Source organism: Coenobita brevimanus, chromosome 93, assembly GCF_032717465.1.
Source record: "Coenobita brevimanus isolate Jiangsu-jjx chromosome 93, ASM3271746v2, whole genome shotgun sequence".
Lineage (NCBI taxonomy): Eukaryota > Metazoa > Arthropoda > Malacostraca > Decapoda > Coenobitidae > Coenobita > Coenobita brevimanus.
Genome location: NC_137046.1, coordinates 48,514,525 through 48,539,517, shown reverse-complemented (window position 1 = coordinate 48,539,517; position 24,993 = coordinate 48,514,525). Strand labels below are relative to the sequence as shown.

Here is a 24,993-nt window from a genome sequence, read left to right as displayed (position 1 = left end):
AAAATGTTTAATATTTTTTTCTGCTTGTTGCTGTATTCAAGCATTGTTTTCAGTACAGTAGAACTTTGATTACTAGTATCCATGGTGTGACTGTATAATCCATACAGCTTTCATGCTGTGTTTGGTGCAGTAGAATGTTTTTATGACAGTAGCAAAACATCTACAGTAATGCCCCAGTATGCAATGGTTGAATATGCTGTCAGTCAGTACTGTACAATGATTGATGAAAACTTGTACCCGGTATGCAGTGGTTGACTGTGCGTTCAGTCAGTAGAACAATCGATGAAAACTTATACTCGTTTTCAGGTTAACTATAGCGAAAAGTACTTACACGATTTTTTTTGATGGCTGAGAATGATGATTCCATGTGGACATGTGCCGGCCACACAAACCAACAGTCGTATGTTTGAGCAGAGATGGCCGCCCAGTGTTTACATGTACATTGAAACACAGCTATCACAAAATAACAGTGCAAGTGCATGAAGAGTAATGCAGTGTGCAATATTAATGGGTGGAAGGCAGGTTTGTTAAAGCAGAGTTCATGAAATCCAGGGGTCCCCCCCTTTAGGTGGGAATTCCGGCACGTTTAAAAGTAGAGTACCGCACAGTGTCATATTCTAGTACAAAAAATAAGACATCCATCCATCCATCCATCATCCAATCCTACATTGCCCCATGAGGAGCATAGGAGCCCGGGGCTAGGCAGTTGGTCCCGACATTTAAAATGAGAGTGACCAGCCTCACTCATCCCTGAGTGGCATTACATGAGCAATACATACTCGAACCATCCCTTGGATATAAACTTTCACTGGCTCAATCTGACTGGAGTGTTGTAATTACTCACTAAACCACCAGGTGCCATAATTTGGTTACCATCCTGCAAAGTAAATGATTTCTTGGTGTGCAGGAAACCATTTGGCTTATCACTCAGTGTAGTCACCCATAGACAGAAGGAAGAGGAAAGAATGAAGGGAAGAAAGACAGAAGAGGGAGTGTAAAGTTACCTTTAGGGAGAAGGACGAGGAAAGAATGAAGTAAAGAAAGACAGAGGAGGAAGGAAGAATATAAGGATGGAGGAGAGGAAAGGGCAGAAACCGAAGAGCAGCACTACATCGAGTGAGTGGATGGTAAGTGCCCCCACCTACCACAGTAGATATGAAATACGTAAAATATGTAATTTTTAATAATGAGATAAGAATCTCATTAGATTCCTGCTTTTCTATACATATGAGTCAACTTTCCTGTATTGTATTTGCATGAGTAATGTTTGGCAGTAATTTTTATTTTCAGTATCAATCATTGGCTTTTTTATTGTGATATACGATTAGCTGCCTAGGATTGTACTTCTTAGGATTGTACTTCTGGAAAATGTTTGTGTAAAGTCTGAAAAATGATGGAAATGAATAACAGCAGCTGTCAGTGAAACTTGTGTTAGTAGCCCTTCCTTAGGACTGCAGTTGAGGTGGAGGCAGTATTTGCAGGATACTGAAAAAAACATAAAGGGGTGCATTTTGTATGAACTGTTACTTGGATGTGGTGATCCATGAAGACCCAAAGGCACCAGCAAAATGATGTTAAACAAGTACAGTACATAGACACACAAATCAGTGAAGTTGTTTCCTGCTTTCATTGTGCTATTTTCTTGGAAGACTGAGGGCAAAAATTACAATGGAAAATCATGTGCTAAATCCAGTGGTTGGCAACGCAAACGAAGAAAGACCTTGCGCAAGTGCGATGCGCAATCCACAGTTCACTACCTTGCGCAAACGCAAGTGTGCAATCTGACAAATATTTAGCTTGCACAGTGTCGCAAAGCGCAAGCGGAAACTATTTGCATATGTTTGTGGGAATTACTGTAAAATATTGAGGTATTTAAATAAAATAGCATACTTACTTTTATTTCTTAATATTATTTTCTGTTATTTGTAATTTGCGCAAGTGCGCAATCCAATATTTAGCTTGCACAATTTCGCTAAGCACTAGTGCAAACCATTTGCATATATTTTTGGGAATTATTGTAAAATATTGAGATATTTAAATAAATTAGCATACTTACTTTTATTTATTATTATTCTATCTATCTGTCTATTGCTAGATGCCTTAATCCCGTAAGGGATGGCCACTGGCCACAAACAAGCAACAAATCGCCTCCATGTCACTCTGTCCCCTGCCATTTCACTGCCTTGCTCCCAGCTCACACCCCTCTCTCTCATAAACTTCTCCACTCCATCCCTCCATCTCATCCTTGGCCTCCCCCTCCCTCCTCCCCCCTCCACCTCACTCACATACACTCTCCTCATTAGTCTCTCACTCTCCATCCTCTCCATATGACCAAACCACCTCAGTGTGTTTCTCCTAACGTTTCCTATCACATCCGCATCCACACCACAACGATCCTTCACTTCCTCATTTGTCAGTCTTTCTCATCATGAAACTCCACATGCTCCTCTCAGATAACTCATTTATTTCCACAGCTCTCATGCTTAACTTCTGTCCCTCCAACAAGGTCAAAGCTTCACTTCCATACATTAGAGTTAGTATCACAATACTGTCATGTAACTTGACTCGTGGAAGTTCAGAGGAGTGAGTGGTCTGCAAAGTGGAGGGACAGGGAAATGTGATGTTGCCAGTTTTACTTTTATCTGCATTTGTGCAAGACGTTCTATTTAATCATTCAATATAGATATACAACAGAATGTGTAATTCCTTACAAAAATCATTAAAATGTATTATTTAAATCAAATATCCACAGCCTAATAAATTATTAGTGAGAGACTAATAAATTATTAGGCTGTGGATGATTTATTTAAATAATGTTTTAATGATTTTTGTAAGGAACTGCATATGCTACTCTTAATATATTTTTAATTTATTATTATTTACTAATAATAATAATAATTTAAAAAATATTAAAATACATTATCTCTGTTGATGCATTTTAACCCCTACACCGCGGGCATGTTTACCGATGTTTTGCGTGTGCTGCGGGGTTATTCGGGCTCCGACAGACTCTCAAAAAATATTTGCCAAAAATCAGTTATTAGTCCTAGAATATTAAAATTATATATGCTTATGGCACATACCTTCAGCTTTCTCCTGGAATGTTTGTTGAGCCTTCGTCAGTTACAGTAGGACTTGTGGAGACCTCTGAAGTTGGGTAAATAAGTCTCCACTTTACAGTTCCCGACAACCCGTAATATGATTACCACAGCCAGATATTAACACTATAAATACTACTCTATGATTTTCAAGTAGTTTGGGATCCATACTCCAAAAAAACCCCCACTGTGAAAGCAATGAAAATTATGAGCGCGTCTGACCGCCGCACTTCCGCTAGTTCGCTCTTGGTACTCTGTCATTTATTATTCATAAAACCCCTCACACTTTATATTTCTATAACTACATAACACTTATATATATCTACAGTCTTTATCCATAAGTTTCCTTCAGTAGTATTAGTTTATTGCCACTGTAGGGATTCAATTTCTTTCAGTAAAATACGTAGCATTCACTTTCTCGTCCTGTATACTGGCATTGAGAGTGAATGTCACTTTCATCTTCACTCTCATAACTCATAGTATTCAGACATGCTATAGTGAAACTTTCACTTTCATTACTCCTAGGGTATATACTCGTATTCTTATAATACTACTCATTTACATTTCTATTTACGTTCTCTATTTTATTTACGTTATTTACATTTCTATTTTATTTACACTGTGTTATGCACTATCACTTGAAGTAACTTATAAAACTATTTTCCATTGTTCACGTATATTTACATTCATTACTTTCACTTGCTGTTTACACATTATTTACAATTCCACTTGCACTGTTTTACTCAATAGAAAGATCGTAGTCACTCTTTGATCAATTGTCAGCCCTTTACCTCTTTCCACACGAGGTTTAGTAGGGGGTAAAGGTCACAGGGCCCTTGCATGGGGGTGAAAAAAGGCCCTGAAGTCAGCAAGAGGATGAGCCGTACCTCCTCTTCAGAATCTGAGAGAGAACTGATAGGAGGGCCGGCCCGGGTTGAGGCCTACTTGAGGGTTATTCAGCACTACCAACGTAGCTCTTGAAACAGCTATGTATTTCACTGAAATGATTGGCAGGAAATCTAGACAATACATTATAAATTAGGTAGTTCCAGGTGAATGTAAATATCACTTAGGCTTCTCCCTTCCCTCCTTATGTGTATATTTATTACGAAAATAGATTATATGGCATATTTCAAGGGGAAAAAAACAGCGAAAATTAGCGAACGAGTGCACGTGAGGTGTTGTCAGGTGATAATTAGCCAATTCCAGGTGTATGGCACTCTCACTTACCTTATTTCTTTCTTGTATATATTATTTGGTATAAGAATAGGGCATAGGGCTTATTTCAATGGATGAAATCAGTGAAAAATTCCAGGGAAGATTTACTTAGCGTAGCACGGCCAGGCAGGCGAGTGGATAGTGTAATGGAGGGGGGGGTAGGGAGGGGAGTCAAGAACGGGGAGAAATGGCTAAATTGTCAACAATGGATGGGAGTACAGATGAGATTAGGAGTGCTGACTAGTGTTGGACATTGGCAGTACTGATAGATGATACAAGCCCCCACTTGGAAGCCCGGGTGAATTCAAAATAACACAGAATCACAAAAGCGACGCCCCGCGGTATGATCCCTTGCTCCCAAGCGTCATGAAAGTGACGCCCCGCGGTTAAGGGGTTAAGAAATGCTACTACCCTCCATCCCTCCCGCCTCCCCCAGAACCCTCGTTACCCGCCTGAGCCTCCCTCAACCCTTGTCCAGACATACGGGAAGCTCCCAAGACCAGGTGACTCTTGGATTGCGCAGTGCGCAGTCCACAGGACTGGTGCGCAAGGCAGGTGCACAAGCGCAATATTGCACTTTGTCTCATGCAGTGCGCAATGCGCAAACGATATTCACCGGAGGGGCATGTATGCATTGGGGGGAGGGGGCATATATACATTGGGGGTAGACATATTGTAGGGGGGAAGAGGGAGGGGGAGGCCAAGAATGAGATGGAGGGATGGAGTGGAGAGGTATATGAGAGAGGGGGGTGTGAGCTGGGAGCAGGGCAATGAAATGGAGGGGGACAGGGTGACATGGAGGCGATATGTTTGTGGGCCACCCCTTACAGGATTGAGGCTTCTGGCAATAGATAGATAGATAGTTCTACTAAATTTAATGTGTTAATTAGGATAAAGGAATGTCTTGTAATTGTATAACTCAGAATTATACTTTTCAGTATGACTTTGCAGTAGAAAAAACAACTCTTCAGTGGGTACAAGACAGAAGAAAGGGACTTGAAGAGGAGGAGAAAGAAAGAAACAGAAGAATAGCTGAGTATGACAAGAAAAAGGCTGAGAGGATAGCAAAGGAGGAGGAAGAGAGACAGCAGTGGGAAGAGGAGGAAAAGGAGAGATTAAGATTAGCGAGAGAAGAACAAGAAAAACTAAAACAGGAGGAGGAGGGGGAGGAGGAGGAGAAGAAGAAGGAAGAGAAGGAGGAGGAAAAGAGAAAGACTGAAAAAGAGGGAAAAGATGATGATGAGAATGAAGAGAGAGAGGTCACCGCAGAAATGGAAGGCAGTGAGGGCTTGGAAGATCCACCTCATGAGGCTGTGAGCTCTGATGAAGGTGGTTCTGAGCCTGCTGCAATTCAAGGAGGCACAGACAAGGAGTTTAAGCAACCACAAATGGATCCACAAGATTCTTCACCTGTTTCTTCTCCTGTTATGAGATCTGTTATGAGTAACTCATATGGGGCAGAAGCATCATCATATGAATGGATGCTCCAGCCAACTCCTTTTCCATCACAGAAAAGTACTGTTAGGTCTCCAATAAAAACTCTGACAAATATAAATTTTGCTGATTTTGAAGGAGAAGGAAATGACCCTTTTGATAGTGCTGCATTAAAATCTATCAATGATATGGAAGAACTTGCCAAAGTTTTGGATTCATCCAACATTGGGCAACAGACAGTAAGCAGAAATAGTAGTGTGCCTGGTAAGAATGCTAATAATCCATTCTTGAATGGCCAGGGAGGTTATAGTGCCTATGGACAGTACTCATATTATGTTCAACAACAGCAGCAGCAGCAGCAGCAGCATCTTCATCAGCAAAATATGCCTCAGCCAGGACAAGCCTTTCCACAGTATGGGACTCCTGTAGGTACAGTTTCTCAAGTGACCTCTACATCCTCTGCCACCACAGTCCCTTCTTATACTTCTAATTCACAGTATGGAAGAGATCTTAGCAGGAACTTTCAGATTCCGTATTATCCTCAGCAGTGGAATAATGGATATAATGTAAATAGTCCTAGTAAAACTGCACAGTTTGTGCCTTATGATTACCGTCTTCAAGCTGCTAATTTGTCTAATAATGCTAATGGGTCCCAAGGAGTTGTTAGTCCTGTTAATAACCAAGGAAATACATCCTCTGTACAAGCATTTACCAAGTGTGGCTCTGGGGATTCTGGAAGAACTCTAAGTAAAAGGCAAGATCTCGAGGATTTTTACTCTAAATATTACTCACAAAACAAAACTGGAAGTCAGCAGAATCAGTCATGTGGCGGCCAGTCTGGAGAATCCACCCCAAGCCACAGCAGCAGTTCAGGAGCAGCAGGATCCACCAGTGGTTCCCTGCGTTCCTGTCGCAGTGTCCCAGACCTTACAGCCCCTGAGGATTCAGAGGTGACCAAGCTTAGTAGTGGAATCCAAAGTGATGGCCGGGGCTTCTCACATACTCCACCTCCACGGCCTTCTAGTACTGGACTCACCGGGCTTGAGGTGGGAAAGCTTGTTTTTCAGCAGTTGACCACATTAATTTGACAAATGATTATTACATTTTGTATATAGCTTTAGAAATTGTGTTTTGTCTTGTTTTAGAAATGATAACTTGAATTACCACTTTTTTTTTTTTCTAGATCAAATCCCAGAAATCTTTTGAACTGGGATTGTAAAAATACCCAAGAGGAGAAACCTTATGCCCTTGCTCTGCCTTGGACACAAGAGCAATGAGAGTGAGGAATTTATCTTAACACAGCTAATCATCATCATCATCATCATCATCATCATCATCATCATCATCATCCAGACCTCCTTTCCCACCCAAAGACAGGGTGAGGAGTAGCCATGTCCAGACAGTTAATAATGAAGAAAAATGATGCTGTAGCTCTGCCATGCTTTAAAATTTATATAGAAGTTTTCCTTAATTTTTGAACCTCTCCAGCTAGGGAAAGGGATGTCTAAAGATGACTGAAGTCATCTGGTGTTCGACAGAATAAAGTTAAAAAGATCTATTCAGGTTGAATTGTTGAGAATGTTTTCAACTTATGCATGCTGTGAAAATCAGACTTTTGCAAAATAAAGTTGTCAGGAGTCCATCAGAATGAAATATAAAAGATGTGCCCTGGCTGAGGGGATAAAGTATGAAGTCTGTAGGGAGAGTAGGGGTGAGCCAACTCTGTCAGTTGTCCACATGACCTAGTTTCTTCCTAATCCCTGCTTTGCTCCGCATTCAGTAGCACCTGCTGTAGAATGCTCATTTCAGAGCCTGTGTGTGTAGTGGTGCCATTATGGATTGTCACTGTAAAAGACTGTATTGGTACAGTGTTCTCTTTCCGAAGCATATTATTATTTTGAACTTAAAAATGTGTTTTTTGTGTTTGTGTGTGAGTGTGTGCATGTGTGTGTGAGAGAGAGAGAGGGAGGGAGAGGGGGCTCCTTTAATTGTCTTCTTTTTCCAACAAACCTAGCTATAAATTGGCATAACCAGTCACCTTGTTTTTGTATTTTTAATTTTATTTATTTATTTACTTCTTTCCCCTCAGCAGAGGGTTCCATTCTCCACTGAGTTTTGATGCATGATATATGTGTCGTTTAACAGGTCAGGACAAGGTCAAGTTTTACAGCTTTGAAATAATTTAAACCAAACTTGGTGTAAGGGTTGAGGGTCAAGGAAGGGTTCTGTGATTCATTTTTGAGAATAGTTGGTTGAAGGTAAAATGTGAGGGAGCAAGGTCAGTTTTCCAACCCTTCAGCACCAAAAGTTTTTATTCACAATGGATGAAACTTGGTGGAAGCATTTAAGGTCAGCCATTAGTGAAATTATTTTGAGAACAGTAGGTCAAAGATTAAGTCACAAGTTAATGGCAGTCAAAATAATTTTGATCCAGCTTGACAAAGTTTATGGAGAGGGAAGGTCACGTAACAGTAAAGTACTTTACTGTATCTCAAGTTTGAGAACAGTGGGGCAAAGGTCAAGGTCACAGAGTAGGATCAAAAGTTTGCTTTGAGACCTGTTGTAAGGTGCAAGTGTTGCACTTTCCCAGTGTTCCCTATTGATATTGTTTTTGGATGATTTTGTTAAACTGTAAAGAGACATTTCAATCGAGACAAGGTTAGTCAGAGCCATCAGTAATCCTGTCGCTACAGTGACTCTTTCCTATTTGAAATAACTTACAAATACCTTTGTAACTTTCTAACACAGAGGGTTTAAGAAGAAAATGTGAATTGAGTTTAGAAAGTAAATTATATAAAATTTATGAATACAGGTATCAGCTATTTCACATTCTTTGTTTCTGGATCCTGCCTTACACTGTTTTTAGATGGAAAAAAAGGTCTGGATGATTTTGATGATAATGTGTGAATGCTTGTAAGAGTATGTGTATTTCAGCTTAGACTTCAAATCTTTGTACTTTCTACCTAATTCCAACCCTATCATGAAAGAATGTATGGTTTGTTACCAACCTTGTAGCCATACATCACTTACAGTAGTACTTTCCAGAGTCAGTGATAACCAGCCACTGTCTACCAGAACTGAATTGTAGAATGGAGTACAATGCAGCACACCCCTGTTATATCTGATCTCCCATTAATCAGTAAATTGCTATAAATTATGAGATAAGTTAGGGGTATTTGCCTTCTTAGTGTGACTGGTAAAATATATGGTAGAATACTCATTGATAGGGTTAGGCATATGACAGAGGAGCTAGTTGGAGAAGAACAAGGGGGATTTAGGAAGGGAAAAGGGTGTGTAGATCAGATATTTGTTCTAAGATGTTTAGTGGAGAAGTATCCAGAGAAGGGAAGGAAAGTGTACGCTGCCTTCATGGACTTGGAGAAAGCTTATGACAGAATAGATAGGAAAGGTATGTGGAAGGTATTAAGAATATATGGAGTGGAGGGGAAATTGTTGAGTGCTGTGAAGAGTATGTACGAGGGAGCTAGGGCTACGGTGCGAGTGGAGGGTGAGCTGAGTGAGTTCTTTGATCTCAATGTGGGACTGAAACAGGGGTGTGTAATGTCTCCATGGCTGTTTAATATATATATGGATGGGGTCGTAAAGGAGGTACAAGGTAGAGCAGTGGATGTGGGGGTGGCCCTAATGAATGAGGGTGAGATTTGGAAGCTTCCGGTGTTGCTGTTTGCTGATGATACAGTATTGTTGAGTGAAGATGAATGGGAGTTGCAAGGTTTGGTGAATGAATTTGGGACAGTGTGTAGGAGGAGGAAGCTGAAAGTTAATGTAAACAAAAGTAAAGTTATGGTGTTTGAGAGGAATGAAGTCACAGAGTGTGCAGTGAGGTTGGATGGTGAGGATATGGAGAATGTGAGTGCATTCAAGTACTTGGGTAGTGTGATGAGTAAGGATGGAACTTTGGGGGATGAAGTACGTGAAAGGGTACAGCAGGGAAGGAAGGTTGTTGGCACACTGAAAGCAGTGATGAGAAATAGGGAGGTGAGTATGGAAGTTAAGAAGTCACTGCATGATGGTATTGTGATCCCTACCCTGACGTATGGAAGCGAGGCGTGGACCTTGCAAGAGGGGAACAAGTCAAGAGTGAGAGCAGTGGAAATGAGTTACTTGAGAGGAGCATGTGGAGTGACATGGAGGGACAGGTTGACGAATGAAGAAGTGAAGGAACGTTGTGGGGTAGATGTGGATGTGGTTGAAAAGATTAGGAGAAATACACTGAGGTGGTTTGGACATGTGGAGAGGATGGAGAATGAAAGACTGACTAAGAGGGTGTATGTAGGTGAGGTGGAGGGAGGGAGAGGGAGGGGTAGACCGAGGATGAGGTGGAGGGATGGAGTTGAGAGGTATATGAGGGAGGGGGGGGTGAGTTGGGGGGAGGGGAGTCAAATGGTGGGTGACAGAGTGACTTGGAGGCGTTTTGTCTGCGGCCACCCTTTGCGGGATTAGGGCGTCGGGCTATAGATAGATAGATAGAATAGTTAGGACCATCCCCCTCTGTCCAGTGCATCACTTCCATTATGATGATGGTGGCAAATGAAAAGCCCGGCATGCATGCCGACACACATGCATACGCAGACCATCACCTGTTTGAGCCAAGTTGGCCACCTATGTTTACATATGCCAAAAGCCGCTCCAGTGCTTTTGCATAAGCCCCATAGCTCCCACCACGCTTTGAAAAGCTTTGTTGCTCCCCCCTCATTCCCTTCCTCCCTCCCTCCTCCTCACATCTTGAGTTCATCACATTGCATCGTTCTCTCACTCTCCCGTGTAATATCACAGACCCCCTTCAGTCAAATGTGTGCAGTGTTAATAATCGAAAGGCAGGAGAGTGATACCACTCATCACCACTCTCGTCACTACTCCCCACCATACTCTCCACCTTCAGGTCAGACCCAATTCGGTCCTTGTCGCTCCCACCCCCATGGGGAAACAGCTTTGCCCTGATCTTGGGGCAGGAGAGGGCGGTGCTGGGTGGGGGTCAGGGCAGGGAGAGAGGCAGAACTCGGGCGTCCACTCATCATGAAAGTGCGTAGTGTACAGACGTGTGGGGTGTATGGGAGTGTAGGGTAGGTCAGTCTCAAGACGTTCAGAACGTTCTTTCATTTCCTCAAAATTTTCACCATTTTTTATAGGCCGCGCTCAGACAATGCCCGCGGCCAAGTATTGGCTAATCGTTGTTCGACTCTGGCGTCCAGGGAGGAGTTAAACCAAGGCCTTCAACAAGCAGCAAGGATGAGCTGCAGACTTCCACCATTTGATCACTTGTGCATCCACCTCCTACAGTGCTGGCCCAAGACACCTGATTCAACTCCCTCAGCTTCTCCACATCATTTTCCTCCTCACAGACCCATTCTTGATGACAGTGAATGAGTGCCCAGGAACATAACACGTCCTCCAGCCTCTGGGGGGACCTATGATGATGACTCGACCAGGACCCAGTACCACTTAAGTTTAGTTACATGTGTTTTGGGACTTTATTAATTGTCATACTACTATTCTACTTCACTTACTACTCTTTCTTTCATAACAATAGGTGATATGATAAAGGAAAGTTGTCAGGTAAGGATTTAGAGGAGGTCTAGGAACCATTTTGTGTGTGTGTGTGTGTATGTGTGTGTGTGTGTGTGTGTGTGTGTGTGTGTCATGCAGGGAAGAAGGAACCAAATGCTACGAGCCCGCAAAACGGTTCCTTCTAAGAAAACAAAACAAAAACAATACAAAAGAGAACCAAATTCAAGATCTGTTCATTTCGAGATGCTTGGACACACTGCATTTGAAAGACTGGAGATCATAGAAAGTAGGAAATACAGACAGAGGGAGACAGTTCCAGAGTTGACCTGGTGCATAAATGAAGGATTGGGAGTAACGGTTAACTCTTGCATTAGAGAGTTGGACAGAAAAGGGATGAGAGTTTATTGCTAGATGGGTGCTACACACCTGTCTTAGAGGTGGAGGGATGCAAGCAGACAGTTCAGAGGAGCAGTGACCATGGAAGTAGCGACTGAAAAGAGATAAAGAGGCAACAGTTCGGCGAAGAGACAGAGGTTGAAGGGAGCCAGTAAGAGGAGCAGAGTTAATGAGACGAAATGCCTTTGACGCCACCCTATTAAGAAGAGCTGTATGTGGGGAGCCTCCCCACACATGGGAGTTGTACTCCATACAGGGGCAAATAAATCCTGTGTATAAAGTCAACAACTGTGCATGGGTAAAGAAGGTACGGAGTCGGCTTTGCACACCCAATCTTTTGGAAGCAAATTTTACAAGAGATGTAATATGATCTTTCCAAGATAAATCCCGAGTGAATGAAACCCCAAGCATGTTCAAGGATGATGCTGGATTGAGCTGGATATTATTAAATTTTAGTGGGTACTCCTGTGGAAGATTGTGTCGGGTTGATAGGTGTAAAAACTGTGTGTGTGTGTGTGTGTGTGTGTGTGTGTGTGTGTGCGCGTGTGCGTGTGTGTGCGTGTGTCTGTGTAGGGTGGATGCCCTTTGGCTTCAAACATAATCCCGTTAAACTCATGTTATAATCATCTTGGTGTCCAGTAAATCATTATTCAATTCACTTTCCATAACATAACCCCATCAGTTAATGGGGGTGTGGTCTAGGAATTATTTTTCTTCAGCACTGGCACAGGGAGTGTCGATTCATTTTTATTTTTGAATTTTTCTTTGCTACAGATTCTTTATCCCCAGGACTGGAAACCCTTGCCTGACATCCCTGGACTGACAGAGACATTACCCCACCATCAACAGCCTCCTCCGTACACTCCTGTTAAGAGCCGTCTCCCGGACCCCTTCACAGAGCTCACTACTGATGCTCAGGCTTTGGTTCAGAATATGGCAGAGATGGGCTTCCCTCGACCAAGAGTTGCCAGAGCTGTACAGAAGCTAGGCACAGATCACAAAAAGGTAGAAATAATTGGAGAATGGCTATTTTGGGACAAAGTTGCCAAGAAATTAAGGAGAATCTAGATTACCTCTGCAGTATAATACATATATTGTAATTGTAGTAAAATTTATCTTTGATGGTGCACTGCAGTGACAGAACAGTAAAAGTAATCTGAATTCTTGAAAACAAATCTTAGCACATACACACATAAATGATCAAAAGTACGTGAGGTAATGGCATAACTGCAAGGCTTGAGGCAGTGGTTACTGGTCCACAGCCCCCCTCTAGCTCTCCGGAAATTCCTCAATATCAACCTCAGACACTCAGAGCCTCAGTGATAGTTATTACCAAAAGCATGTTATGACATAACATACTCTACACTTAAACACTCATGTTAAGCGGCACCAACTTCCTTGTTTTCACTTTCAGGCTATGACTTGATTGTTGATAGCTGCTGTGATTAAAGTCTGTAAACATGGAACACACAGGTTGTTGCTTAGCCTGGTCTGTCAGGCTGAACAGACCTGTTGATCACAGATAAGCAACAGTTTCTGTAGGGCTGGCCTACAGGAACAGTACAGTACTTACAGTACACCATCATCCCCATTGTAGACAGTAGTAGGGTCTTTGTACAAGTGAGGTGCAGAGAAATATGAGGAAGATTGACTCCTTTATATGTCCATCCATGCATCATCCAATCCTACCTTGCCCCATGAGGAGCATAGGAGCCCGGTTAACTCTTGCATTAGAGAGTTGGACAGAAAAGGGATGAGAGTTTAAGATGAGAGTGAGTATACTGTATATTTATATAAATATATATATATATATATATGGAGCCTTTGTGGTACAGTGGTAGAGTGTGCGTTTTGCACGCTGGTGAGCGCGGGTTCGCCTCTCGCTAGAGTTGTAAAAACTTTGGGAAGCATTCACCAAGCCACTTGCTACTTTGGCGGACACAAGGGGTGCTGTGGTTGAACCAGTGTCGCATACTAGTATCCTTGCACCCAGTCGGCTTAAGGTGGGCCAATTACACTTGGTTCACAGACTACACACACATCCAAAGCCACTACAACACTACAATCACACTCACAAGCACTTCTCACCCTACATACAGTCTCTACCAGACAGCCTAAGCCACTAGGGAGAGATACATTGGCTGTATTGTCCTTGCTTCAGTTGGGATAGGCCCATCCTGCAGAGGACCACAACGGCTAATGATGATATATATACAGTATTATATATATATATATACAGTGAGTCTCTTTAATCCGAAAATCATTGGACTTTCAAACTTTTGTTTAATCGATTTTTTCGGATAAAAGATACTGTAATAATATGAAGGATACAAGGGAACAGTATTGTACTCACCCATCACCCATTTCTGGCGATGTCAAGCCCACCACCACCACCAGCACCCCAAAAGCCACTCAACCATCACCAAAACACTTAATACATTGTAGTAACTACATATGTAACTGTACTTTTGTAACTGTAATAGAAACTGTCAACTTAAATTAATCTTCACTCAAATAAACTTAAATGGACCTTCACCAAAACATATAGTATATACTATATATATATATATATATATATATATATATATATATATATATATATATGTATAGTACAGTCACTATTTTTGCGATATATACTCTCATGAAATTTCGTTTTGTGATGGCAAGGGAATGTTTTTCCCCCAGGAGTCTTGCGATTTTCCTACGATTTTCACAAGCCCCCGCATCTCCACAGTCACTTGTTTTGAACCGACCATTGAGGAGATGTTGAAAACAGACAGACGAGTCATTGACAACGAAGTTCAGGAACTTTTACCTGTCCCACCAGGTGAGCCAACATCTCGCCAAATCACAGACTTGCTGGCAACCACTGCTCGTTTGAAAGAGCAAATTGAGGAATGTGATAGGAGGACAGATATCAGGGACATTTTCTTCCCGAAGGTGGATAGACTTCTGGCTAGTTACAAGGACCTTTTCAATGCCAGAGTTCATGCACATCATCAGACTCTGATCACATCATTCCTGTCCTCTCGTATATCAACAAGTCCAGGCTTTGGAGAACATACAGGCTGGGGAGGATGAAGGTGCTGTGGACGAGGACATTGACGACATTGGGGAGCTTGATATGCTCCCACTGGATTTTGAGGGCTTTGATGTTGAAGTAGCGGGAAGTGGTGGTGTGGGGGACTCAACAGTGGTGACGGGGAGCAGTGAGGGGGCAGGTGGTAACTAACCACCATTCTCAGCCTCGGAACGCACCTTCAAGCCCCATCAAGCAGTTCAGCATAAGTGTCAGTGTTAGTAAATTCTTTGTTCAGTAATATATGTCTGATTAACTGTATGTAATTTATAGTAGGGGTATTGTGTCATTAATGGGGGAATGAGGTGGCTGACCCTGGAACCAATTACCACTTATAACGTGTAAAGTATACACACGAATTTCATGAGTTTAAGTTTCGCGCCGCACTTGCGGTACCAGTTAGGCACGAAAATAGTGACTGTTCTGTATACTGTATACACACACACACACACACACACACACACACACACACACACACACACACACACAGTAAAAGTCCTCCAGTCCGAGCACCAATAGTTCAAATATCCCAATACTTCGAATTTTTCAAGGCGAAATTTTTCGAATTTTTCAAGGCGAAATTTTTCGAATTTTTCTGGGCTTTATCTAAAGATTTATCTGGCAACGGCCATACCACGTTGAGTACACCGCTTCCCGTCCGATCAGCGAAGTTAAGCAACGTTGGGTCTGGTTAGTACTTGGATAGGTGACCGCCTGGGAACACCAGATGCTGTTGGCATCCCTACGTCAAGTGGGGTTGGTGGAGGATTAGTGCCCCTCCCTGTAAAACAATTAACTCTAAGCCCTTGGCCACCCCGTGTGGGATACATGGCATCTGGCAATGAATGAATGAATGAATGACTTGCCCTTGGACTTGGATGTACCTGCCTGCAACTGTTCATCTACACTTCTGTGCATTTCCAGCGAGTAAAACAATAACCTGTATCATTTAAGTGTTTATGTAATGATCATGTATATACATATTTCTAATGTTTTCAGAGATCCCTCCCAGTAGTCCGAAAAAAACACTAGTTCCGAAAGACTCTCGGTCTCCTGTGATTCAGATTACAGGACTTTTACTGTGTACAGTATATACTGTATGTGTGTGTGTGTGTGTGTGTGTGTGTGTGTGTGTGTGTGTATATATATATATATATATATATAGACAGATGATAGATAGATACAGATATATAGATATATATTTATGTGTATAGATAGATATATAGATATATGCTGTACTATACTGTGTGTATATACAAAATATCATCCAGTCTAATATCAGTATCCAGTACTGTAGCAGTACAACCAGCCCAAGTAAGGTGAAGTAAAAAGATTACTGTATTTGAGCAGAAGTTCACCAGCAGTGCCCAGCTAGCTGTGTTTCTTGCTTTCCTTGTTTCTCATTCTTCCCTCAGTGTCAGAGAGCATCTTTCCTTCTCATACTTTTTTGTTGTGTGCTTTATATTGCTGTGATATGAAAATATTTCATATACCACTTTCCATTGCTGCCACCATTGGGGAGTGTTGGCAAAGTTTTCTGATGACTGAACTGTGAAATACACAAATACAGTATACTGGTATGCATTGTCATTACAGTATTATTCTTTAGTCACACTGATTATATTAATGTTGTTTCTTGTTATATTACAGCTGATAGAAGTTCTGCTAGTCCTTCAGTCACTTCAGGAAAATGGTGAGGATGGCTATAAGGCTGAGCGTGCGTTTTACCACTACCTTGGAGATGTACAGAAAACACGTGATCATATTGCTGCTGCAAAGCAGGTAACTATTTCTGCAGTGTTGAATTGCAAGAGACAAGCATGTATGATGTATGAGTATATTGTACAGTCATTTCTAGTAGTTTGAGAGAGAGAGAGAGAGAGATCGCACTCTTTCCTCCTTTCCAGAAGCGAATGTTTCGGAGTGCATGTGTAATTGTTCAGTCTCTCTCTCTCTCTCTGACTTTGAGTGTGTGTGTGTGTGTGTGTGTGTGTGTCTGTGTCTGTGTGTGTGTGTGTGTCTGTAGTAGTAGTAGTAGTAGTAGTAATAGTAGTTTGAGAGAGAGAGAGAGAGATTGCACTTTTTCCTCCTTTCCAGAAGTGAATGTTTCGGAGTGCATGTGTAATTGTTCAGTCTCTCTCTCTCTCTCTCTGACTTTGAGTGTGTGTGTGTGTGTGTGTCTGTAGTAGGAGTAGTAGTAATAGTAGTTTGAGAGAGAGAGAGAGAGAGAGAGAATGGGTTGATGATACAGTAATCACAAGTGGTCCTTGCCCAAGGCCATGTTAAATATAGGCTGTTTTTCCCAGAGAATACCCTTCCTCACCTGGTTCACCACAAGTGGTTGGGTTGCTCACACCACCAGCTGTTCATCTTCTGGCCATTTTATCTTGCCACCACGTGGCTTTATGTGGTCATATATATATATATATATATATATATATCCATCCATCCATCATCCAATCCTACATTGTCCCATGAGGAGCATAGGAGCCTGGGGCTAGGCAGTTGGTCCCGACATTTAACCCCTAAAACGCGGGTGTTTACAGTCGATCCCCCCCGAGTGGCAGGGTTGTATCGCGGTCTGAGTACCTGTAGGAAAATATTCGCCAAAAATCAGAGATTAACCCTAGAACATTATACTTGGTATGGCAGATAGTACTTACATTCAGCTTTCTCCAGAGACAGGTGTTGAGCCTTCGTGGACTACCCAAGGACTTGTGGAGACTTGCAAAGTTGGGTAACCAGATTTTCACTTTCACACCTCCAGCAACCCGGTCTCCCCTCTACCACAGCCTCATTGTCACAGTAAACTTTATACTACAACGTAAAGGTAGTTAGGAATCCGTATTTGTACAATAAGCACTGAAAATAAGGCTAAAATCAACGGAGCGTACGGCCGACATGCACTGTGGCGGCGGTCTTCCCGTCACTGAACAAACATTTCCATTTTCACAGCTAAAAACATGTATACTACATTATTTTCAATCATATTACTTCCCAAAAGATCACCACCCCGCGCTTTTTATTCTGCCTTACGTCCGCCACTTTATTCTCGTTCCTGTCGGCCGCTTGCACTGACTGGGAAGAGCTAGAACTCGCCATAATCTCACTTTGAAAGCCTGCAGTAAACTGACGCTAAACAGAGGCAAACTCTGAGAAAAAAAGCTAGTGTTACAACTGGGGAAACAAGTGTTTCCTAGTAGCATAAACTGCTTGTGAGAGGAGATCGCAGATTTACAGTTCTGAGCGCTCAGAGCGCTGCCATGTATCACAGCCAGGCTGGCCGGGCCGTGGTGGGGGGGGTACGGGGGGGAAACACGATATTTGGCAACAACTGAGGTCAGTAGTACAAAGGTAAAGTATGCTAGTTGTAGCTAGAGGGTGGTGGTACTGATAGACAATACCAGCTGGAGCCTGCTTGCCTGCGGTTATTCAAAATTTACTAAAATCGCAAACGCGACGACCCGCCGTCCTGCCCTTATGGCCGAGCGTCGCAAACGTGACGATCCGCGTTTTAGGGGTTAAGATGAGAGTGACCAGCCTCACTCATCCCTGAGTGGTATTACATGAGCAATCAACCTCAACCACCCCTTGGATATAAACCTTCACCAGCTGAATCCGATTGGAGTGCAATAATTACCCACTAAACCACCAGGCGCCAAAATTTGGTTATATGGTTACCACTCAGCGTAGAAAATGGTTTCCTGGTGTACAGGAAACTGTTTGGCTTGTCACTCAGTGTAGAGTCACCCACAGGCTGAAGGAAGAGGAAAAAATGAAGGAAAGAAAGACAGAAGAGAATGGAAGGAAAGTAGGATGGAGGGGAAAGGGCAGACACCCGAGAGCAGCACTACATCGAGTGGGTGGATGGTGAGTGCCCCCACCTACCACCAATATATATATATATATTGCTAGATGCGTGCGAACATTTCAAAGATGATGATGATGTGCGTTTCATTCAGTTCTGTAAGACTCGAAATTTCTGCCAAGAAGTTACTTAGCAATAGCTACCTACGGAACCATTATCACTCTCCACAGGTTAAGTGCCCAGGGGCAGTGATAGAGAAGAGAGTAAGTGTGCAAAGGAAGTGGAGGTAGAGTAGTACAGAAAGGAAGTGGTTGGTGTTATGATGACTGTGATAAAAAAGAGAGGTCTGTGTGCTGTTACTGCAAGAGGGTTGCATGAAGGAGATTACTGCCTCAGGGATAAGGGGCTGAATAGGGAAGCTGCCAGAGATCGAGCAGCATGGAGAGCCGCCATTAGGAGACCAAGGCTGACACATGCGTGCTGTGAAGATAATTGTCTGACTCACCTAGCAATGTGTTATTTAGCTTCCTAAACCCATGCTATGATTCACTACGAGTCATGGAAAAATTGATAAAGTTACGATGCATTTACCAAATGGGCGAAAACATCTGAGATTAACCGACCGCCTGACCGCTTGGAATCGTAGCGTAGAGTCGTTTAAACATACCAGTGACCGTTCCCTCCCCATAATTGTTCAGTTTTCTGTATAGCTCACACTAACTTGACATCACTGACATTGGTACTGTAAAGGGTTGTTCAGTGCCGGAGGTTATTAAGGGGTTAATGGGATATATTACTGTTTGCATCAATACTCTCTCTTTCACATTAAACACAAAAACGAACAAAAGAATGAGCGCTAAATGTACGTTTAACTTTCATCAGAGAGACCTTAGCAATTCATATTCCTCCAGTTTATTTTCAAGTATTTTTCTGACTTTAGGTTAGGTTAGGTTTGGTTAAATTGTTAGGTACAGTTAAACTTGGTTAGGTTGGACAGTCCCTTCCACCATTATGCTGAGGAATAAAAATACTAGAGCTGTCACAGCTGTGCGGCTAAAAACATCGGGGAAACTGATTTAACAAGCAACATTTATGTATGGGTAATGCATTACAGTATCAGTAGTTCATGGGCTACGCAATTACTGGTAAATGTCATTTTCAGGAAGGCGTCAAGAATGAAAAAATTTCAAGAATTAGTGAGGGGACTTCAAATGTAACCCTCACTAATTTGGTGAGGGGTTATTGTACTGTATGATACTGTGCAATATTGTAAACAATACAGAACTTTACCTGAATCTGAAAAAATGTAGAAATTAGTGAACATAAAGAAGTGTAATGAAACATTAGGCCTACAAGTCACAGATAACACTTCATGGACTGCCGAGATGATTCCGAACATCTGCTGAACAATCAAAGATTTTCTTAAATGGGACTATCTCTCAAAATTTGCCGAAATGTCAGATCTACCGAATAATCAGCTGCTGAATAATAGGACTTTTACTGTATCTATCTATCTATCTATCTTTCTATCTGTATATATATATATATATATATATATATATATTTACACAGATTGAGAGATAGATAGTTAGATAGATGTATACAGTATATATATTGAGACACTTTATAATTTACTGTAATCGTTAGTAGTAGTAGTAGTACTAGTTGTTCCCTAGGCAGTCTGGGCGAACAGCCCTGAGTCCCTTAGGAAGGCCATGGCTGAGACCGGGCTTTCCCACAGAGCTCTCAAAGAGTGTGTGTTGTGTTGTTGGTGTAGGTGATTGTGTGCAATGCAGTCTTCCATAATATGCTTAATAAGTATGGGGTACTGTGTTGCATCCTGGACAGGCAACAGCGACGGAGTCATCCAGCCTCTTCTGGTAGCTTAAGAGGGCTGGATGGCACCCACAAGTCAGCATGGCCAGGTGGACCCTGTCCTCACGAGGGAGATAGGATTCAGAAGGGTGGATGTCAGGAGGCCGTGCATGCAGCTGTGTGTTGTCTTTAAGTGACTGAATGGAGCGGCGAGTGATCTGAGTGTGGATATGCTTCTGGAAGCTGGTCTGACGTGGGTGAGGGGGGAGAGATGACAGTACCAGTATTTGTGTATGGTGTCATGTGCTGGGTGTTGTTTTGATGTTCCATGGTGTGGGTGTATGTACTGCCATGTTATATAGTGGATGTTGTGGGTTTGTGGAGGCTGCAGCAAGAAACTGTGTGTCTCTCATGTCTAGGTGATCCTTGACTTTGAGGACTTTGGTTTCTTGATGTAGGTAGTCTGTGGGTGTAGTAGCTGTGCAGCCTGTGATTATTTTTAGGGCCTTGTTCTGTATGGTCTGTAGAGTGTTGTAGTGTGTTTTGGTGAGGTTAGGTGCCCAGGCAGGGCTTGCATAATTTACCACTGAATATATGTATTGTTTGTATACTGTGGTGGCGGTTTCTTTGTTGTGCCCGAATGTTGTATGGGCAAGTGACCTCAAGGCATTGAGTTTTGGTGTTATTTTTAATGTTTGTGATGTGTTGTTTAAATGACATTGATGTATTGTATGTTACACCAAGGTTTGTGTGTGTGTGTGTGTGTGTGTGTGTGTGTGTGTGTGTGTTGTTTATGGTGAGGTGTGGGATGTGACTGTTCTGCTCTCCAGTTTGTGAGAAAGGTCACTGTAGATATGGTTGGGGTTATTTTGAGCCTGTTTGTGGTGAACCATTTGTGTAGTATGATGTGTGCAGCTGTGTTTGTGTTTTGGTGCATACATGTAAGTGTCATATCATCTGCATAGGAAGCTATGTGTATCTGTGGTGTGTGGGGTGTGGGTGTGTCGTGCATGTATAGGTTAAAGAGTGTAGGGTACAAAACAGATCCTTGGGGTAATCGTTAGTAATATCCACCAGTAATACAGTATACTGCGGTACCATGAACTGAAAAGATTATGTACAGTCCAAACACTTCCATATTCATTAGGAAATTTAAGGCTAATACCAATCCATGTTCCTTCATTACTAAAGAAGTTTTTGTGTTGTAAGCAGCCTTATACCTTGTACACCATAGGAGGTGGGGATGACTGTATTTGTAGCTTTTGCTCTCCTCTAATATATATACCTAAGATCAAGTACAGTGAGGTCTCCCAGTGTGTGAGAATATCAACAAAATGTGCCGCATATTGGAAATTTCGCATATTAGAAACCTTTGAATCATTGGAAATAAATGTATTTGGTCAACACCTCACCCTATCTTTATCATTTACAGTACTTCCCTATTATTGACTATCATTTTTAGAAAGATTTTTGCTCAAAGAAAGATAATAGAATTGTGAATGTAGTGTGCTAGGTAGCACTCCATTTGTATACTGCTGTTGCAGGATTAGCAACTTTACTCAGCCCGTCCACTCGCTGGCCTCCATAAGTCTTGACGGTTTGTAAAATCTCCATGTTCTTGAGTGTTCCTCACTGTCAGTTCACCTACCAAGTTAACATCCAGTGTTTGAGTTCATTTTACCTTGCTTATTCATCTCTAAAACATTCATTTTCAGTTCCAAAGTGATCCTCTTTTTCATGGAATGAATCAGTGGGGCCATGATGTAACAGGTGAGCATGAGCGGGTCTTGTACACTACAATGCTAGAAACACCATGGTATGCGAGTGTGGCGCAGGTAGACACAGACTGAGAGTTTTGAAACATGACTTGAGAGATGCTATGAGGGAGGGAAAGGGCGGAAAACCAATCAGTCATCTGGTGGTGGCTTTGATACTACTATTTTGAGTGGGAACACTGTTTTACCTTGCTATCAGACGAGAGATTTGCATTTTAGAGTCACATTTTGCATATTTAAAATTTTTTTTTTTTTCCTGGGTTGAGTTCATGTTAGTTTTTTTTGCACATACAGATCCTGAATATTGGGAGACCTCACTGTATTGTACCCATGTTGTGAATTTAGAGCTACCACAGAAATAACTTCATTAACTGTTATTTAATTTCAGCTGTTAGACTTGGGATTTGAGGAGGAACGAATTGTTGATGCTCTCCTAAAACATGACAATGACCGAGACAAGGCACTGGAGGAGCTCATCGCTTAAGTCACCACCACATTGAAAGAACCTTTGACATAAGTTATCATTTTCCCAGAAGAGCTTTTAACCTAAGCCACTGCAGTCCTGGAGAAGCTCATAACTTTGGCTACAATTGTCCGGAAGGTAGTCTGGGCCACCACTAGCCAGGCATCAGACTGTCATGGTATGGTTTAGTAATGATCTGTTGACAGTAATCTGCCTAGGATGTTAGAAAAATTTGCCACTTCATCGTACTTTAAAATGTCAGAGGTATTATGAAGTCAGTGAACATTTCTGACAAAGTGTATTTTAAAGAAACTTTTCCTTTTCTGTACTAAGAAGACTACCAGAGTTTATAAGCATGTTTATTTACTTGTACACAGTTACACACACCAAGGTTCATACATACAGGTACAGAATCCACCCAAAATCAGGAAAGGTTTATGTGAATTTGAAATTTAGTTAAAATTTACCCAGTGCTAATACTATACCACATGACACACAAGAATACCCTCACTGTGCTTCCTACTGCTTGCCTTTCAGTGTGCAGTTAGATAAAAATTGTGACACCTCAGCCATGCTGTTGTAAAGCAGGACTTCCTGCTATCAGAGAGGTGCTAACTTCCTTGTTGCAGCAGCCACAATCATTTGGTAGGAAAACTGTCATGTTTGTATATTTTTGTTCATAAACTTATATTTCTGTCACCTTTGTCAGTGTTTTGTCTTGAGCAATTAGCTGGAGAGCTCATTTTTCCTGAGTAGACTAACACAGTAGCATATGTTGATTTTTTAAAACTTGTGTTCATGTACTGTTATTTGTTCTCTGTAAGTCAGGGTACGTTATGGAGCTTACAGAATGATCAGCCATATGCAGTATATTGTTAGCTGTCTCTCCACACTTTTCCATGTCTTCAGTCTAGGTAAATTCAGACACTAATGTTAATAATCTAGAGAAGTATTTGGAATCCCCCTGGGTTATAATATATTTTGCCAGGTTTTGTTGAGCATGAATGTATTTTAGTAATTATCAAGTCATCAGAATTTACAGCTGAATCACCATGTATGCAGTTATTCCTTTCTGAATTTGTACTATATAGGTATATAATTCACAATGAAAGGGTATTTCTTGTGACCCCCCAATTGTTACCCTTTTTCCCATTACCCGAAAATCAAGTGTGGGGTCTGTTCAGAAAGTATCCAACCTTAGGCTCTAAAAAAAAAAAAGAAAAAAAAAAAGAAAAAAAAAGGAAAAAAAAAAAAAGCTAACCAGTTGACCCAGGACACTAATCCCCATCAAGGTAGGCCCCTTTTGACTTGACACACAGTGTCCAGCATTCTTTCCACTTTATGAAACATTTTTAAAAGTCGGTATTTGGTATCTCCCTCAGGTGCTTCATCTCATTCATCATGATCTCCTCTCTTGTATCAAATTGGGAACCCTTCAGCAAAAATTTTGAGCATGGAGAATAACGAAAAGTTGCACGGAGCTATGTCTGGTGAATATGGAGCCTGCTGGACCTGCGGAATGTTGGCCAAAAATTCCTGATTCAGTTGAGAAGAATGGGCAGCGACATTGTCATGATGCAGGTTCCAACTTGCTGCTTTCCAAAGGTCTGGTCTCTTTTGCCGAACTGCATCACAAAGACAATGGATAGCATTGAGGTAGTAGTGTTTGCTGACAGTGACCTTCTTGTGAGTATTTGTGATGCACAACACCACAGTAGTTGAAAAAAACTGTCAACATGCATTTCACCTTGCTGCTGACCTATCATGGTTCTTTTGGCGAGGCAACCCTGCGTGCTTCCACTAGGATGACTGTACTTTGGTTTTGGGTCGTACAGGTATAACCCGCTGTATGATCCCCCCCTTTATGCTGTACCCTGCCTTAGCAGTGTAAAAAATTAACAACTTCCCCACCCATTGATGGCCAGTCCTCAGTTGTACGATTTTTTTTTTTTTTTTTTTTTAAATACTGATTTTAATGATAATTTAGACAAATTTCATGTTTAGGTTAATTTATAAACTGTTTTTTGACTTAGATTAATGTGTTTAAGTCATGGGGAGGGTGAACACTGTCATTTTGAGGCACAATTGACTAAGTTTGAGTTTCTTCCAGACTTATTTTTGATGATATTCAGATTTTATTTTTGGGTTTAGGTGAGTTATAAACTCCCTTTAGGCTTATTCTAGCTTGTTTTAAAGCTATTTGGGGGTATAGGTTAGCCAGAACTTTGTTTTTGGACTTCCTTGGATGGGTTTTGGACTTCGTTGGAGGGAGGGAACCCAAGACTCCCAAATACATCCCTATACTTTCTGTGTTATAATGTCCCCATTTAACGATACCCCGGCCCAGTGATGGGTTTTCCCAAATGCATCTCATCATT

The 24,993-nt window shown here is 41.8% G+C and overlaps 1 protein-coding gene and 1 non-coding gene across 2 annotated transcripts in view; both read left to right on the top strand.

The window, feature by feature from the left end:
* LOC145412532 (uncharacterized) overlaps window positions 1–22,636 on the top strand; it is a 36,708-nt gene extending 14,072 nt beyond the window's left edge. The window contains exons 3-6 of the mRNA XM_080282427.1: window positions 5,255–6,796; window positions 12,465–12,680; window positions 16,405–16,536; window positions 22,541–22,636. Coding sequence (XP_080138553.1) covers window positions 5,255–6,796; window positions 12,465–12,680; window positions 16,405–16,536; window positions 22,541–22,636 — 1,986 coding nt within the window. The remainder of the gene's footprint in view (window positions 1–5,254; window positions 6,797–12,464; window positions 12,681–16,404; window positions 16,537–22,540) is intronic.
* LOC145412703 (5S ribosomal RNA) lies at window positions 15,375–15,493 on the top strand. The gene has a single exon (XR_013899614.1). It is a non-coding gene; the product is annotated as a 5S ribosomal RNA (ribosomal RNA).
* Window positions 22,637–24,993: the final 2,357 nt, after the last annotated feature.